At 39.6% G+C, this 18,085-nt stretch overlaps 1 protein-coding gene and 1 pseudogene across 1 annotated transcript; both read right to left on the bottom strand.

The window, feature by feature from the left end:
- The window catches only part of LOC143891279 (uncharacterized), a 32,514-nt pseudogene extending 29,660 nt beyond the window's left edge, over window positions 1-2,854 (bottom strand).
- A 14,188-nt stretch (window positions 2,855-17,042) lies between these two features.
- Window positions 17,043-18,085, bottom strand: LOC143891277 (inactive leucine-rich repeat receptor-like serine/threonine-protein kinase At1g60630). The gene is made up of 2 exons (XM_077395893.1): window positions 17,590-18,085; window positions 17,043-17,305 (listed from the first exon to the last, which is right to left on the bottom strand). Exons 1-2 carry the CDS (start codon window positions 18,083-18,085, stop codon window positions 17,043-17,045), a joined length of 759 nt encoding a protein of 252 aa, XP_077252008.1.

Here is an 18,085-nt window from a genome sequence, read left to right as displayed (position 1 = left end):
TTGGTTGAGCAAGAAATAGGCCTTGTTTATTTTGGACTTTTGAGAACCGATTGTGAGACAAAAACTGAATATTGGACTTAAATGTTAGTTTAATTTTGAGTCCAATAATCAGTTTTTGACTACCACACAGTTTTCAAAATCCAAAACAAACAGAGACTTAGTATATGGGGCTAATCACATCAATGGTCTAAAACATTTTGTCCTTCCGTAGGTGTGCCAAATGATATAACAATAAAATAAGACACAATTTTCTAGACAATTATACCGCAACAATAAAGTAGGCACAGTATAGGAGGAACTAACCTGGAGCAACATATCCACGAGTGCCTGCAAGTTCTGTCCAGTTGGATGAATCCGGCATTAGAATTCTAGCAGTACCAAAATCAGATACATGAGCCTCAAATTCTGAATCCAATAAAACATTTTTGCTTGAGATATCTCGATGAACTATTGGCGGGTCGCAATCATGGTGCATGTATGATAAAGAATGTGCCACAGCTTTAATAATATTAACCCTCTTCACCCAATCCAACTCCATCGCCCCTTCGTCACTGCTTAGTATATTAGCCAAATTTCCTCTTTCTATGTACTCATAAATGAGAAACATACATCGACGATGGGAGCAAAACCCGTAAAGCTTGACAACATTGCGGTGACGGATTTCTGTTAATGCACGTACCTCATTTCTGAAACTTCTCTGATCAATTTGCTCGCCATCTTCCAATTTGTGAAGTTTTTTTACAGCTACTGTTTGCCCTGTTGGCAGATATGCTTTGTAAACTCTCCCATATCCGCCTTCCCCAATGCAGTATCTGTCATCAAAATCCTCTGTTGCATCAATGATATCTTCATAAGAAATACACCCATCCCAATTCCATATCGAAAATAGGTCTTTATTCCTTTCATTTCTTTGTCCCTCTGCAGTTCTTGTTCTAAGGCAAACAAAGGAAGAAATGCCAAAAACTAGAAGTAGAAAGAATAGTGCGCTCAAAAGAGGAAGAATGATCAATATGATAACGCTGTGTCTCTTTTTTGGTTCACCATTGTTTATTGGCGTGGAATTGCATGGTTGCAAACCTTGAGCTTTGCCGCATAAACCCTTGTTGCCAGCAAATGTCCCTTGTTGAAAAGGGTTGCTGTTAGGAAGACTACCAACCAAATTATTGTATGATAAATCAATGGATGTCAAGCTGACCATACCTGCTAGAGAAGATGGAATTGTACCAATAAGCTTATTGTGGGAAATATTTAAGATTTCCAACATGTGTAATTTTCCCAGTTGGGGCGATATTTCTCCTGTAAGCAAGTTACAGCTAAGATCTAGTACATCTTGTAGGTATGCTAGATTGCCGATTTGAAATGGAATGCTTCCATTCAAATGATTTCTATTCAATTTCAAATATTGCAATTTTGAGCAGTCTCCTAGTTGTTCTGGTATTGATCCACTCAGATTGTTTTCTGATAGGTCAAGGATCTCCAAATTGGACAGCTTTCCAATTTCTAGTGGTACCCGACCAGAAAGTTGGTTACTATTTAAAATCAGGTCAAATAAAGATGTCAAGCTCCCAAATTCCTTCGGAATCTCTCCTACCAAATGGTTAAAGGAAAGCTTGAGTACTCTTAGTTGAATGAAATTTCCAAACTCTGGTGGTATTTTTCCAGCAATCAAGTTCCCTGAGATCTTTAAACTTGTCAACATTTGACACTCGGCCCAACTTGGAGAGAGTTCACCAGACAACTGGTTGTAGCTCAAATCAATGTATGTGAGATTTGGATAAACTCCAAAGTCTTCAGACATATTACCTGTGAGTTGGTTTCCCTCAAGCCGAACTCTGATTAGCGCCGTGCAATTTCTCAAGCTTTTTGGGATGGGTCCTGTAAATTGATTGTTGTAGATCGTAAAATATTTAAGTGATCCACCTTGACAAATTTGTTGCGGCAAATATCCTGAGAGGTTGTTGTCCCCCAAGTCGAGTCTGTGCAAATTTATTAGACTTGATACTTCATGAGGAAGTGAACCAGAAAGGTGATTTTCAAATAGGCATAGAACATTTAGCTTCTTAAGATTAGCTAAAGTAGAAGGAATGGAACCTGTTAGAATGTTAGAGTACATTTGCAGGTTAACCAAAATTTTCAAATCTCCTATTTCTTTAGGGATGTGACCAGAGAGCTTATTACTGAAGATGTGCAAGATGGAAAGCTTAGTCAAGTTACCTAATGTGGAAGGAACGGAACCTGTTAGAATGTTAGAGGACATGTCAAGTTCAACCATATTTTTCAAATCTCCAATTTCTTTAGGGATGGGGCCAGAGAGACTATTGTTACCGATGTACAAATGGGTAAGGTTGGTCAAGTTTCCTATTGTTAAAGGAATGGAACCTACTAGAATGTTATAGGAGATGACTAGTTGAACCATATTTTTCAAATATCCTATTTCTTCAGGGATGGGGCCAGAGAGCTTATTATGGTGGAGGTACAACATGGCAAGGTTGGACAAGTTTCCTAAAGTTGAAGGAATTGTTCCGAAGAGCTCGTTGTTGCTAAGATCAAGATTGGCGAGTTTTGGAAAGGAAGAGAATTTGAAGTTATAGAGCTTACCTCGTAAACCTACATCTGTTAGGTTTATTTGTGTGACTCTTCCTTCGTGGTTGCATGCTATCCCCCTCCAATTGCATGGGCTTTTATTGGTTGTATTGTGAAGAGACCATGAATTGAGAGGAGCTTGGTTCAAGAGGCTGGCTTTCCAGATGAGGAGTGCCTCTGCTTCTACCGAATTTGCCGTTGTTGGATGGCAAGAAAGCATCACAAAATAGAAAAGTAGAGCGAAGCGGGATAGAGATTTCTCCAAGGCCATGGATGTTGGTGGTTTTTGAGTTTTTTTGTACATGTTGGATGTACATTTATAGTGAAAAAGTCATATCTCCTTCTATGCCGTGTGTTGAGGGGAATAAGACCTTTTAATCCTTAGAAGTTACCGAGGACATGTAAATGCAAGTACAGCAAAAAATGCAGTGGAGCCCACATCATTGGGTGATCCTAGCCGTTTAATTGTTGGGCCTAGGTTTTACATATCTTAAAATTCATAGTCATTGGATAATCTAAACTCTCTCATCTCTATGGATGTCTATACTTTGCCGTCGATTATAAGCATTACGGATCTCAACTGTTTGGATCATCTGATAATGTGGGAGTGGGTCCTCAATGTTTTTCCCCTAAATTTCACCCAAAAAACGTGTTTTTTTTTAATTATTTTAATATTTTACCGTGAAGAGGTTGAGGACACATGTATGATCCTAGCCGTTTAATGTTTGGGACAAGTGGTTGAATTATCGGGACGCCATTCCATGGAGGTCTGCATATGTTCTAAAGGAGATTCTTGACATACGGCATGTCTCGCTCCGTTCCAAGAAATACAGAGCTGAGTCATCACTTCCCTAAATTCCAAGTTTCTCTCTACAAAGCGACAGTGAGCCTACGTGGCTGCTCTCAGATGCAACAACCAGCCACAAAATGCCTTCATGCAATGGACCCTAGCAAATCCCTTTCTATTATTTTGTGATGACAAATAATAGAAATTTTCTATTATTTATACTCAGAGTGCCCCTCAACGTCCCATATTTGTTAAAAAGTACCGTGAAACCCACTTCATAGGACTAATCCAAACCATTCATTTGTTGGGCCACAATGTAAATAGGCTATATCCCACAGATCGTCTCCATAGGATGATTCTAACCATCCGATCGATCCCTCTATAGATCAGAGGGTTAGGATCATCCTATGGAAACAATCTAGGGTTCTATATAGTTGGATGACCTAATCTAGCATTTGTTGGGCCCTAAAAATGATCATAATCAGCCCATCACTTATTGGTGAATGGCTAAGATTAATCTAACTGAAAAATAGGTTATTCAATCTCAGCCATTCACCAAAAAGTGGATTGGATGATTTTGGGCGAGGGCGACACATCACAAAATTTAGAAAATTCTGTATATATAATCAAGTATTCCATTGGATCCTCACCACCAAAACCACCAAAGTAGATTATTGGCCTCATGGTGGGTGAGTCATCAGATACCAAGTAAATGAAATTGTTTTCTCGATAGTCGCACTCATCTCTTGGGCTGTGACTCTTCTCAACTACCTATCATCTGATGGGGCGACCCATATTAAAACAAAAGTGTACGAACGGCATCGATGGATGCGATTTGTCCCAAAAAGAGCCTATAAGTTTGGGGGAGGGCTATGAGTCTTTTGTGAGTACGCGACTTTTCCACATCTTCTCCCATCCGATGGAGTCAATGTACATAAATGGCAGCAGTTGAACATTCAGGTCATGGGCCTCATAGAGATTAATTGGGCCAAAGTACATAGATTTTATTAAGCTTCTATGCCGTGTGTTCATGGGAGTTGAAATATTGTCTCCTTCTATGCCGTGGGTCGATGGGAGTTGAGATAAACTTTGACATCTATTCCCGTATAGGGACTTGCTAGGCCATTTAGCGGAAAGCCATTTCGCAGCTGGCTTTTGCATGTGAGAACAGCCACATCATCAGATACATTAATGCATGAGACAAAATCTTCCGAGAAGTGAACATGCGGCCGGCTGTTCCCGGCTTCCCGTATGCAAATGCAATAACTTCCGCGAAATTGCCTATCAAGTCCCTCCCGTATAACATAATCCGAACTTATATTTTACAATTAACATCCAACAGCAGACTGATCCAACAGTTGACTGCTGTTGGATCAAATATCAAGGGTGGTACTGCTACCAAGGTACTTGAGGGTCGGCACCATTTAACAATATATCAAAATACTTTAACCTATGCAGATGATGTTTATATAATATTGTAGCATGTTATTTTACACATCTGTCAAATGAGCAATGGGACCAAAAGCTCCAAAACCATGTGGGTTGCCTAACGATGGTCTACAAAGATACATGTCCTCGTGTGGGACAGAAGACTTGATCTCGAGGTGGCTATCAGCCTAGTTTATCACTTATTTCTATCAAATACACTGACCTAATAAGCAAAAGTGAGTAACTTGTGTTAGTGATTTTGGATTTTCATTTTTAAAATCATGTATTAATGTTTTGGAAAAAGTTTTATCAAAAGCATTTGGGAAAAAGAAAATATTTTCTTGGAAAAATTTGCTTTTACAAAAGGATGTAGAAGTGTAGTTGAAAAGATAGTCCCGTACCGGATGAGAGAAAAGAAAGAGAAGAGCTTATAAAGCACTACCATTTTCTATTACTTCTTTGATTGCACATTGGGTTGAACCCATGGTTGGACCTGCGGGACGGTGCAACGCACCGTTCGCACACGCTCACGCGCGCGCGCGGCGTGGGCAATGGGCTATAGGGCGCATAGTGGCTCTTTATTGGCGCACTTTGCACTTCGCGGGCCAAATGGTTCGTAAGCCCATCAAGCCGACCGGTTGGGTTGGGCTTCGGTTCGGGCCTAACGGTTGGCCCAACGGGCCCATAACTCCAACGGTCAAAGGGTGTGATCAAATGGGTTGTGTCCCTTTCCCCAACGGTCGAGTGCCAAGGGGGTGCGATCCACACCATAGATGGTTGATCTAACGATGACTGGGTTGGAGAGAGGTTTTACTTAAACCAACAGTCACATCTATGATCGATCAGGACCGTTCAATATCAATGGGTGCGATCTAACGGTCAGATTTCAAATATTCTGGAAAGGTGCCCTGTAGAGGTGTTTTTCACACTGAAAAGACACCGGTGGTCTATAAAATATGCAGAATTCGATCATTTCAGATAGAAATCGAATTGGCAATTCTGACAGACTTTACACTCTCTTCTACACTCCTACAAAAATCCCTAAGTATTTCTACATACTGTTTTTCTTTTGTTTACTGTTCTAGATACTGTTTTTCTGCAGAAACAGAATCTAGAGTTTCGGAAGGGCATTTCGGATTTGATTCCGCTAGTGCTACGCGTCATCAAACATTAGTAGGGCTTCCCTACTAGGCTTCATTGTATCTTGGAGGCAATTCGCGGATCCCCTTTGCACACTACTAGTGGGGGCGAATCTTGTCTTAAGGAAAGTGATATCACGCCTTGAAGCAACAAGTTTCTGTTTTCTATCATCACCAGTACCCTCAACAAGTTTTTTTTTTTCAACAATAACAACTTGCAAAGTGTTTTTTTTTTCCTCTGCATAAAAGCAACTTAGCAGGATTTGTAAAGGTGAGAATTTATATAGTGGCCGACCCCTTTGGTTTTTTATCCAGTCAAACTACCTTATTTTACTTCCCCTTGAGATAAAAAATCAAATGGGCAGGGTTTTGCCTGCCACCCTGCCCTTGTAAATCTCACGGTCAGACATCATATAAAAACTCTGAAAAGGTTATGTAATGTGACAATAAATATAGTGACAATGAACAGAGTCACGTTAAATCTCTCGGTGGGCCTTGATAGATGGTCACAGTCGTGTCAAGAGCAGGAGCCATGTATTTACTTGGCTGAGGATTGGAATCATAAATAAATGTACCGATCAAATGGTACTAACTTAGAAATTATAATCAACACATCTTATTGAAACAACATATTTAACAACGTAGGTGATATATTCGACCCCTTTTCTTATTTGGGACAGCCCCTCTGGTGTATTTACAACTACGCTTTTACATTAGAGGAGGCTGTCCCGATTAAGAAAAGGGGATGAATATATCATTTCCCTCTAACTATAGTTTATTTGGAGGCCCCCCCTCACTCATTACTTTTCTTCTACATGCGTGACACCTTCAAGGTAGAGAGATCGAAGGGGCATATCTTGCATTAGAAATGCTCTCTTTTCATTTATTTCCAAACCATGACTTTTCTAAGGCAATGGAGAAAATGGATAAAAAAAGGGGAGTGGTAAATCGACCCCCAAATATCTTAAAGACACATAGGGAGTCGATTTGACCCGGCAAGTTTGACCTGCTTCCCCATGATTTAGAGGGAAATGGTGTGATTATGAGAGTTTTTATATATAGTGTAAGTCCTTACATTGAGTATTGTTCTTCAAAAAGCACTGTATGGCTTGCATCTTAGGATGATCCAAACCGTCCATTTGATGGGCCACAATGTAAGTAGGTTGTGTGCCAAAATTCATTTCCATAGGATAATTACAACCCTCCAATCAATAAATGTTTCCTAAATATGCCGTTCCTCTATAGACTGCATGGCTAGGATCATCGCATGGAAATGTGTTTTTTGGGAACATCCTATTTACGATGTGGCCCATCAATTGGACGGTTTGGATCATCCTATGGTGTAAGTTATACAGTACTTTTTTTAATAGGGAGTGTAAGAAATATGTTTTTGGTTTGCAAGCTTTGTCACAAAATTCTTGTTACAATATATATGGTGTAAGCCCATGTAGTGAACTATTTTTTAATAAGCCGGTAGGGGTCCCCACAAAACCCCAACTTACCTATAAAAAATTGAGAGAATATTTTACCGCCTACACCATAGGATGATCCAAACAGTCCATTTGATCATTTCGAAATGATGATCGCATCCCTACAATCTATAGAAAAATTACATAATTTGGAAACCCCGCAACTGTGTTGGGATCATCCTATGGAAATGATTTTTGGCATACAACCTATGGCGTAAGTCTGTACAATCAAATATTTTTCAAAAGAATCGTACGCCTTGTATCATAGGATGATCCAAACCGTCCATTTAATGGGCCACAGTATAAATTGATGTTCCCAAAAAATAATTACATATGATAATTCCATGCCCTTCTTTTAGAAAAACTTCCTAATGTATCCTATTAGCTGGGGGCATTTAAGTCATTTTGATGCTAGAAGTTTCTCGGAATGCGAAATTATTTGAGGGTACAATCGTCAATTGCATACGAAAAGTACCGACATATGGTACCTATCTACGACAATTACGAAAAAAAACTACCAAAAAGAGGTATAGACATATGACAATGACGAAAAAACTACGTTATATGATGCATTCGGGACAAGTTACAAAATATTGACGGATGCCGAGCACCTGAAGAGGAACAACAATTATGGAGACCTCTATCGATTGAAGGACTACGATTAGCCTATAGAAATGATTTTACGGCACAACCGATTGATGTTGTGTTCCATCACATGGACGGTTTGGATCAACCTATAACCCTCTATAGATCGGAGGGTTAGGATCAACCTATGAAAATTATTTTTAGGGCACAACCTATTTAGGCAGTGGCCCATCTAATGGACGGTTGGGATCATCCTATGGTACGGGCCATACCGTACATTTTAACAAAGTGAGGAGTGCGATCATCAAAATACGGTGAATAATGCCATTATAAAATATGGCAGTGAGGACATTAGCACTATATATAATTTGAAACCATCGATGTTCTTGGATATTCCCACGCGGGTTGGGTTCAACCCGAATTTGGGTTGGGTCGGGTTAAGATTTTTGGAAATCGGGTTGGGTTGGGAAAAATCAACCCGAATTGGAAATCGGGTTGGGTCGGGTTGGGTTGTCGGGCAACCCAACTTGACCCGAAACCCGAATTTGGGTTCCAACTGAAGAAGTTCTGTATATGTGTTTTTCTTTTTCAACATTGAAATAGTCTCCACAGTCCACAATGGACGGTTTGGATAATCCTATGGTGCGGGCCATACCGTACTTTAATCAAGTGAGGACTGTGATCATCAAAATATAGTACTGCGGATATCATTTTCCTTTGTTAATTGTTAGTCCCTGTTTGTTTTGGATTTTGAGAACCGATTGTGAGTTAAAAACTGATTATTGGTGACTCACTATTGGTTCCCAAAATCCATAACAACCCGGCTTTAGTTGAGGTGGTCAACAATTGGTACCATATCAAATTGGGTCAACCCGACCCAACCCAGCCCGAATTGGAAATCGGGTTGGGTCGGGTTGAGGAAATTGCAAATCGGGTTGGGTCGGGTTGAACCCAGCTGGGTTGGACACCTGGTTGGGTTGGGTTGGGTTGGAAAAATGGGTTCCTTGGGTTGGCCTCAACCCGACCCGAGTTACACCCCTAATGATGACGAAAAAACTACTTTTCCTTATTCACTATGTGAGGGTCAAATTACGGAAAGTTTGATATTACGAATGCAGGACACCTGTAAAAATATTGACGAATTCCGGACATCTTAAAAGGAACAACAATTATGGAAACCTCTATCGATTGGAGGGCTAGGATCAGCCTATGGAAATGATTTTACGGGCACAACCTATTTATGTTGTGTTCCATCACATGGACGGTTTGGATCAACCTATGATGTGGTCTGTACAATTATTTGTCGGCCCGTGCATCGCACGGAGCCCTTGCCTTCAATGCTGCAATTCCCGGCCATTTCAATAAGTCGGATTTGTCTAGGGTACTTTCGTCATTTCACTGCTGCAATGTCCCTGCCATTTGCCATGTTATTTGTGGGAATTCTTATTTCTGTATATTTTTTTATTTCTCAGTCGGAAATCCTGATCAGGTGCCTATGGTTTTCAAAAGAAAATCTGTATAGACTGTATACAGTCTTATCTCTCTGCCTCTCAAACACTCTCTCCTCCTTGCAAAAAAAGTCCCCTTTCTTTCAAGAAGAATGCTGAATTGAAGGGAGCCTCTGGAAAAACTCAGTTTCACGCAAACATTCGATCCATGCCACCCCACAACATTTATTTCTTCCTCCAATAAATCAGAGAAGTTTATTTGTTCTTTCAAAGAAATTTTTTCCCTGTTTCTTCTACTAATTGATCATAGTGCCATTTCTTTGATTATTCTAATATAAAATTTCTTCTGAAATTAACAATAATTACGTAGTAATATTGAGCAATATTTTTAAAAAGTTATACTAATTTATTAATAAATATTGAAATAAACAAATTGTAAAATACCTTAGTGGCACGTGCACGTGCATATTTTACTAGTGGATAAAAATAGGAGAGTGGTAAATTGACCCCCAAATATCTTAAAGACACATAGGGAGTCGATTTAAGATATTTGGGGGTCGATTTACCACTCTCCTAAAAAAAACTATCTACTTGCAATGTGTTGTTTTCAACAAATAAAAGTGAGACTTGACAGGGGAAAGCAGTAGCATTCATCCGACGGTCGCCAATGTATATAGACATTATTACCTTTGGAATGTCTGGTGGGAGGAGATAAGAAGAGACTACTAATGTGGGAGTGGGTCCTCAATGTATTAAGTTGGAGTGTGTTTTTCCTCATCTTCTTATTGTTGTTGATGTGTTTTTCGTCCCTCTATGCCCCTTTTTTTTTCCATGGAGATTATATGGGACCCACTTGGATGATAATGCCTCATCAGTCCCATGCAACTAATCTGACTAGTTCTATTTTGTGTTGATTACCAGGTCTAATTAAGTGAATGATGTGTGTTGAACAGATGGGCGTTTCAATTTGTTTCACTTTGTAAAGTAAATAACCAACATACTAAGGGCAATTGACTTTGGTCTACTGGATTGGATTTCAGGCAATTGAGAAGAAGAGGACAACCCAATTTCTTTCTTGGGACCTTATGCCTTTTGTTTAACAAAATTAAGGACATTCGAAGGGGCAAGAATCCTGAGTGATGATGGCCTTATCGTCAATGCACACAAAATACAAACGACTCGACAGAGATTGACATGAATCGATTAAATTCTTAATAGATGCCAGTGCAATGGATAAAGAATTAAAGAGAAATGCTCACTGAATATGATGAAACCATTATGGGCGGAGTCCATGCATGGTGCATCTATAATGGCAACCAAAAATGTTAAATTAAATGAATAATAAAATGGAGTTTTTATATGATGCCCGACTGTGAGATTTTCAAGGGCAAGGTGTCAAAACCATGCCCACTTGATTTTCCATCTGGTCAAACCACCTTTTTGACTTCCTACTTAAATGAAAAATCGTGTGGGCAGGGTTTTGACATCTGCCCTTGAAAATCTCACAGTCGGGCATCATATAAAAACTCAATAAAATGCACCTCGGCAAGTTGGACCAATGGGAGCACTCTTGTAGGCATATTTTCTTGGGTGCCCTTTAGTTTAACATTCTTCTTATAATTATAAGTGGAGAATCATTAAGCTATCTTTTTTTTTTGAAATAGGTAAGAGAATCATTAAGCTATCTTTGGGATCAATGACTGATCAATTCTAGTATTCCATTGGATCCACACCACCAAAGTAGATTATTTATTGTTTTACGCTTACATTTTCCGTGCTATTATAAACACGATGGAATAATTATTCCACTTCAGTGACGTGGATCCATTGGGGGCGCACTTGCTACCGGTGTTTGCAAGGACACCCTTCAATTTAGCATTCCTCTAATCATGAAGTGTGATACTAAGTAAATGAAACTGTTTTCTCGATAGTCGCACTCATCTCTTGGGTTGTTACTCTTCTCAACTACCTATCATCTGATCGGGTGGCCCAGATTAAAACAAAAGTGTACGAACAGCATCGATGGATGTGATTTGCCCATTTGTTCCCAAAAGAGCCTATAAGTTTTTGGGGGAGGACTATGAGTCTTTTGTGAGTACGCGACTTTTCCACATCTTCACCCATCCAATGGGCCTCATGGTGGGTGAGTCAATAATGTACACAAATGGCAGCGGTTGAACGTTCATGTCATGGGCCTCATAGAGATTAATTGGGCCAAAGTACATAGATTTTATTAAGCTTCTATAGGGATGTTCGTTCGGTTATAACCGAACTGAATAGACCGAAATTTGATAACTGAAATAATTTCGATTATCGAATTTCGATAACCGAAACCGAACCGAAATTTTAAAAAACCGAACCGATTAAAAATTCGGTTATTCGGTTATAACCGAATAATGTGAGAAAAAGAGGAAAAAAAGTAAAATCTCAGTTTGGATCGGAGGACTAGGATCACCCTATCAAAATGATTTTTTGAGTACAACCTAATTAAGTTGTGATCAATCAAATGGACGGTCTTGATCATCCTACGGAGTGCCCATATAGCACTTTTTTTGAAAAAATAATGGTATTTATCCATAATTTTGGTTATTCGGTTAACTGAATTTTTTTTTGAGATAACTGAACCCGAACCCGAATAACCGAATTTCCCAACAAAAAAAAAAACCAAAACCGAACCGAAAAGGAAAAAAACCGAACCGAACCGACCCAACCAATTCGGTTCGGTTCGGTTATTCGGTTATAACCGAATAATGAACACCCCTAAGCTTCTATGCCGTGTGTTGATGGGAGTTTAAATATTGTCTCCTTCTATGCCGTGGGTTGATGGGAGTTGAGATAAACTTTGACATCTATTCCCTTGTAGGGACTTGCTAGGCCATTTAGCGGAAAGCCATTTAGCGGAAAGCCATTTTGCAGCTGGCTGGCTTTTGCGTGTGAGAACTGCCACATCATAAGATACATTAAATGCATGAGACAAAATCTTCCAAGAAGTGACCATGCGGCCCGCTGTTCCCGGCTTCCCGCATGCAAATGCAAAAACTTCCGCGAAATTGCCTATCAAGTCCCTCCCATATAAGATAATCCGAACTTATATTTTTCCACGAACATCCATCACCCTTATCTTTTCTTGTGCATCATTGAAGCTATAAATCCCTTAAATTACTTGATTTTACACTATATCATTATTTATTTAGGCAATTGATATTACCACTACCATGTTTTCATAATTACACTAACTCACTTCTCTTTTCTCTATCAATTGGCTTGTGACTGCTTTTTGGAACTGGTAATAACTTTGACAGCAGGTTAAATAATAAAAGACAAGATGACTTAGTGCAATTATAAAAACATGGGGTGCAAATATAAGTGACACTTATTTATTTACAGTCGCGAAGCTACATGTAGCATAGGGGGGCAGCTGCCCCTGTTGAGTTGGGCCAAACTCCGTATTGAGTTGGGCCAAACTCCTTAATAAGCCAAACTCAATTGGGCCTAGCCTTACGTATAAGCTGCCCCCTTATGTATAAATCCTGGCTCCGCCACTGTTTATTTATATGATTCCTCACCCAAAGGAGCAAAGAGCAGAAGGTCATTTTCACGGAGCATAGCTGGAGTAAATAGATGAAATGTTCAATGGTCCAAATCTGTTTCGACCCGCAAATAGCCCATTCGGTGGGTCTCATGGTGAGTGAGTCAATGTACACAAATGGCAGCGGTTGAACATTCATGCCATTGGCCTCATTGTGATTGGGCAAAAGTAGATTGATATTATTGATTTTGGCGTGCCCGGTTGTAGGATATAACACGAGACGACTAATTCGGGATGGGTCCTTAGCTCGATGTATTAAGTTGGGGTGTTTTTCCCCTCATCTTCTTGTTACTATTGATGTCACACTCCGACCCTGGAATTCGGGGTTCGGTGCACGTGACAGACGTTGCACGCTCATAGGATCGCCCCCAGAAGCATGCAAGGCTCCATCACAACCAACTGTTAACAATATATACGAAAGTTTTAGTCTCAATTAAAGCTCAAATGGAATACATATATAGTTCTATATAAGTCTGAATCCAATAATACTTATTCAACCACAGTCACCTTAATCAAGTAATAAAAATCTCAAAGCTGGAATACTGAAAGAAAGCAGGAGATCTCCTAGGCTCCAATCGAAGCACCTAAATTCCTCACCAAGTCTACTGCCACCTCGGAATCTAAAAATTGTTAAAACACATAATGAGCTAACAGCCCAGTCGGTTTTCTAAATCCAAGTCAGCTAATAGGAAAACATATACATGCTAGTGAGGAACACGAAATAAAATGCCATAAAATTTTAGTCTATGCAGAAATTTGTAGAAAGCAAGTAAATCGTTTCAACAAAGTTGCATAAGAAAAATACATATTTTTACTAAAAGAAATTTCAACCACTCGGTTTACAATTTCTATTTTTTTAATCAATGACAAAAGGCACATATCAGTCTTCTCTGTGGCCAACTTCCAACCTTATTGGCAAGTAGTGTGTTGGATATTGATCCTATATGACCGTACACGAATGACGGCAATTGAAAATTCATGCCATGGGCTTCATAGTGATTGGGCCAATGTACATAGAAATTATTGGCTTTGGCGTGTCCGGTGGGAGGAAATAAGAAGAGACAACTAATGTGGTTACCTCTTTTTCTCTACGGTACATCTTCTAATATGCCTGCCTAATCTAACACCACAATGATCCGACGGTGAGATCTAAACGTAATCCAACGGTGAGATTTCACATGTTCTAACAGGTTTGGCCTAAAAGTTGCCGACTTGAATGATCATAGACAGGAGTAGGACCCACTTAGATGATAATTTCTCATCAGTCCAATGCAACTAAAATGACTATTTCTGATTGGTGTTGATTAGCTGGTCTAAATTAAGTGAATGGTATGTGTGAGTTAGCGTGTGATGTGTGTTGAATAGGGCTGCAACTCGGGTCGGGCGGGTCGGGTTGGTTTTTTTTTTTTTCGGAAAACCCACGATTCCCAAACCCGGCCCTACCCATGATAAATCTCGGGCCGGGTCGGGTCGGGTTTTTTCACATTGACGCAATTTTTTAAGGAAAATTCTTGTTTGGCAAGGCAACTCAATTCATAGATGTAGAAATTACACTCACAGTACACTTGAATCAAACAATGATGTAATTACACTCACATTACACTTGAATCAAACAATGCTGTAATCAAACAATGTTGTAATTACAATCAAACAATGCTGAATCAAACACTTGAATCAACTCAACTCCTAGAAGCAGAAATTACACTCACATACAATAACAGTGGGTGCGTGGGTTTTCACTTTTAACTTTTAACTAACAATAGAAAAAAATGTACATACTATAACTTATGTAACTCGGGTCGGGCCCCTTCAAACCCGGCTCGACCCGAGATTTATGCGGGCTTTTGAATGCTCAACCCGGCTCGACCAGAAACCCATGAAACCTGAACCCAACCCAGGTTATTTTCGGGTCGGGTCAATGCGGGTCGGGTAAAACCCGGCTCAAGTTGCAGCCCTAGTGTTGAATGTGCAGGCACACCTATTTGTGAAGTAAATGACCAGTATACAATTCTAAGGGCAATTGAATTCTGTCCCCTTGGATTGGATTTCTGATAATTGAGGGAATGCCACTTCTTTTTTGGGCTCTAAGGCCTTTTTAGAGAAAAGGCGTACATGATGCCAAAGTGATGGCTTTATCATTGATGCATGCAGAATGCAAATTAACTCGGTGATCGACTGGAATCCGATTAAATTCTTATTAAAAGAAACACAAACAGAGGCGCTGGTGCAATGGATGGATAAAGAATTAAAGTGAATTACTCGCCAAAGAGGATGAATCAACTCTAGGGGACTCCATAGTGCATGTATAATGGCACACAAAAATGTAAAATTAAATGAATAATAAAATGCACTTTTGTGAGTTGGTCCAATGGGGTGGGCCTTGTAGCTGGTTTTTGCTAAGGCACCCTTCAGTTTAACATTCTTAAATTTGTTGTGTACTTGAGGGAGGGTCTGGCTGACTAAGTTGTGAAGACTTAGTGCCATCACGGGTTGCTTTGTGGAGGAGCAATTTGACCCCCTGACACTAGCCCGGGTGAGAACAAAGCATGTGAATGGATGAATATGACCTCAAAATGTAAGCATCTAGACATAGGGTTTTAATAGGCAACTTATCATAAAGCCATTTCGCGACTCAGTTTTGCATGAGAGAACATCACACTCAACACATGCTTACTTTTTAGAAGGTTTTGTCTTATTAATTTAATTCATCTGAGGTGGCTGTGCTCTCCTGCAAAAGTGAGCCGTGGAATGGTTTTCAGTGAAATTGCCTATCAAATTCCTCTATACCTACTATGAATTTTAAGACTTTCAGGGATGGCAGCCCATGTTTTTCGCTTGACATCAAGTGGGGAAATTGGTTGAAGTGACTTCATCATTTTTGCAACTAAAGATGCAAAAATTAAACATAATTACTTTCCTAATTAGAATAAAAAAATTTAATTACTTTCCTTAATTAAATAAGTATAGGGTACTTGCTAGACAATTTCACAGAAACCCATTTCATCGCTCAACTTTTTTAGGAGAGAACAACCACCTCATGATGGGAGTCAACACTTGATATAAACGGTGACTATCGGCCTAGTCCGTCTCTTATTAACACTGATCCATATATACAATATCCAATATAACCGAGTAGGTGAAGAGACTCAACCCATTTATGACACTGCCAGAACAACTTCATTTCCGATTTGGTCATCAGGATTTCGGAGCCGTGGGTCCAACACATCCTTTAGCCGTAGATTTTGGCCACCTTCAGGTGATGATGATGATGACAAGGAGGAGATGATATCTCCAGGGTGCCTTCCCATTATGACTTCAAGTGTTAAAACCCCAAAGCTATATACATCACATTTCTCGGTCACTCTCATTATGTAAGCAAGCTCTGCCAACAAACGTAATTTTCTAGATAAGACGTAATTTTCTAAGCAATTATGCTGCAACAATAAAGCAGGAACAAAATATGAGAAACTAACCTGGAGCAACATATCCTCGAGTGCCCGCAAGTTCTGTCCAATTGGATGAATCAGGCATTAGAAGTCTAGCAGGACCAAAATTAGAGACATGAGCCTCAAATTATGAATCCAATAAAACATTTTTGCTAGAGATATCTCGATGAACTATTGGTGAAGCGCAATCATGATGCATGTATGATAAAGAATGTGCCACAACTTTTATAATATTCACCATCTTCACCCAATCTATCTCCATTGCCCCTTCTTCACTGCTTAGGATACTAGCCAAATTTCCTCTTTCCATATACTCATAAATCAGAAACATGCATCAGCGATGGGAAATATCCACCTTGGCAAATTTGCATACAAAGAGATTTAAGTGATCCACGTTGGCAAATTTGCTGCGGCAAATATCCTGAGAGGTTGTTGTCCCCCAAATCGAGTCTTTCCAAATTTATTAGACTTGACATTTCTTGAGGACGTGAACCAGAAAGGTGATTTTTATATAGGTGTAGAACCACTAGCTTTTTAAGATTAGCTAAAGTAGAAGGAATGGAACCTGTTAGAATGTTAGAGCACATTGTAGGTCAATCAAAATTTTCAAATCTCCTATTTCTTTAGGGATGGGGCTAGAGAGCTTATTACCGAAGAGGTGCAAGATGGAAAGCTTAGTCAAGTTTTCTAATGTGGAAGGAATGGAACCTGTTAGAATGTTGGAGGACATGTAAAGTTGAGCCATATTTTTCAAATCACTAATTTCATTAGGGATGGGGCCAGAGAGCTTATTACTGAAGAGGTGCAAGATGGAAAGCTTAGTCAAGTTTACTAATGTGGAAGTAATGGAACCGTTTAGAATGTTAGAGGACATGTCAAGTTCAACAATAATTTTCAAATAACCAATTTCTTTAGGGATGGGGCCAGAGAGACTATTGTTATAGAGGTACAAGCGGGAAAGGGTGGTTAAGTTTCATAATGTGGAAGGAATGGAACATGTTAGAATGTTCGAGGACATTGCCAACTCAATCATATTTTTCAAATCACCAATTTCCTTAGGGATGGGGCCAGAGAGACTATTGTTACATAAGTACAAATGGGTAAGGTTGGTCAACCTATTGTTGAAGGAACGGAACCTTCTAGAATGTTATAGGAGATGGCCAGTTCAACCATAATTTTTAAATATCCTATTTCTTCAGGGATGGGGCCAGAGAGCTTATTATGGTGGAGGTACAACATGGAAAGGTTGGACAAGTTTCCTAATGTGGAAGGAATTGTTCCGAAGAGTGAGTTTTTGCTAAAATCAAGATAGGCGAGTTTTGGATAGGAAGAGAATTTGAAGTTATATAGCTTACCTTGTAAACCTACACCTGTTAGGTTTATTTGAGTGACGCTTCCGTTGTCGTTGCATGCTATCCCCCTCCAATTGCATGGGCTTTGATTGGTTGTATTGTGAAGTGACCATGAATTTAGAGGAGTTTGGTTCAAGAGGTTGGCTTTCCAGATGAGGAGAACCTTTGCTTCTACCAAATTTGGCATTGTTGGACGGCAAGAAAGCATCACAAAGCAGAAAAGTAAAGAGAAGAGGGATAGAGATTTCTCGAAGGCCAT

The sequence above is a fragment of the Tasmannia lanceolata genome, unplaced genomic scaffold (genome assembly GCF_043159265.1).
Source record: "Tasmannia lanceolata isolate RefF3 unplaced genomic scaffold, GAP_Taslan_0.1 ptg000013l, whole genome shotgun sequence".
NCBI classification, from domain to species: domain Eukaryota; kingdom Viridiplantae; phylum Streptophyta; class Magnoliopsida; order Canellales; family Winteraceae; genus Tasmannia; species Tasmannia lanceolata.
The sequence above is the reverse complement of the archived record's forward strand: the minus strand, read 5'-3'. Positions and strand labels throughout refer to the sequence as shown.

Bases quoted from the DNA above. Each gene is read 5' to 3' on its own strand.
- LOC143891277 (XM_077395893.1), bottom strand. From the start codon at position 18,085: ATGGCCTTCGAGAAATCTCTATCCCTCTTCTCTTTACTTTTCTGCTTT. The intron at 17,306-17,589 runs GTTGACCAACCT...CTTCCACATTAG, and splicing joins TTCCGTTCCTTCAACAATAG to TAAACTTGACTAAGCTTTCC.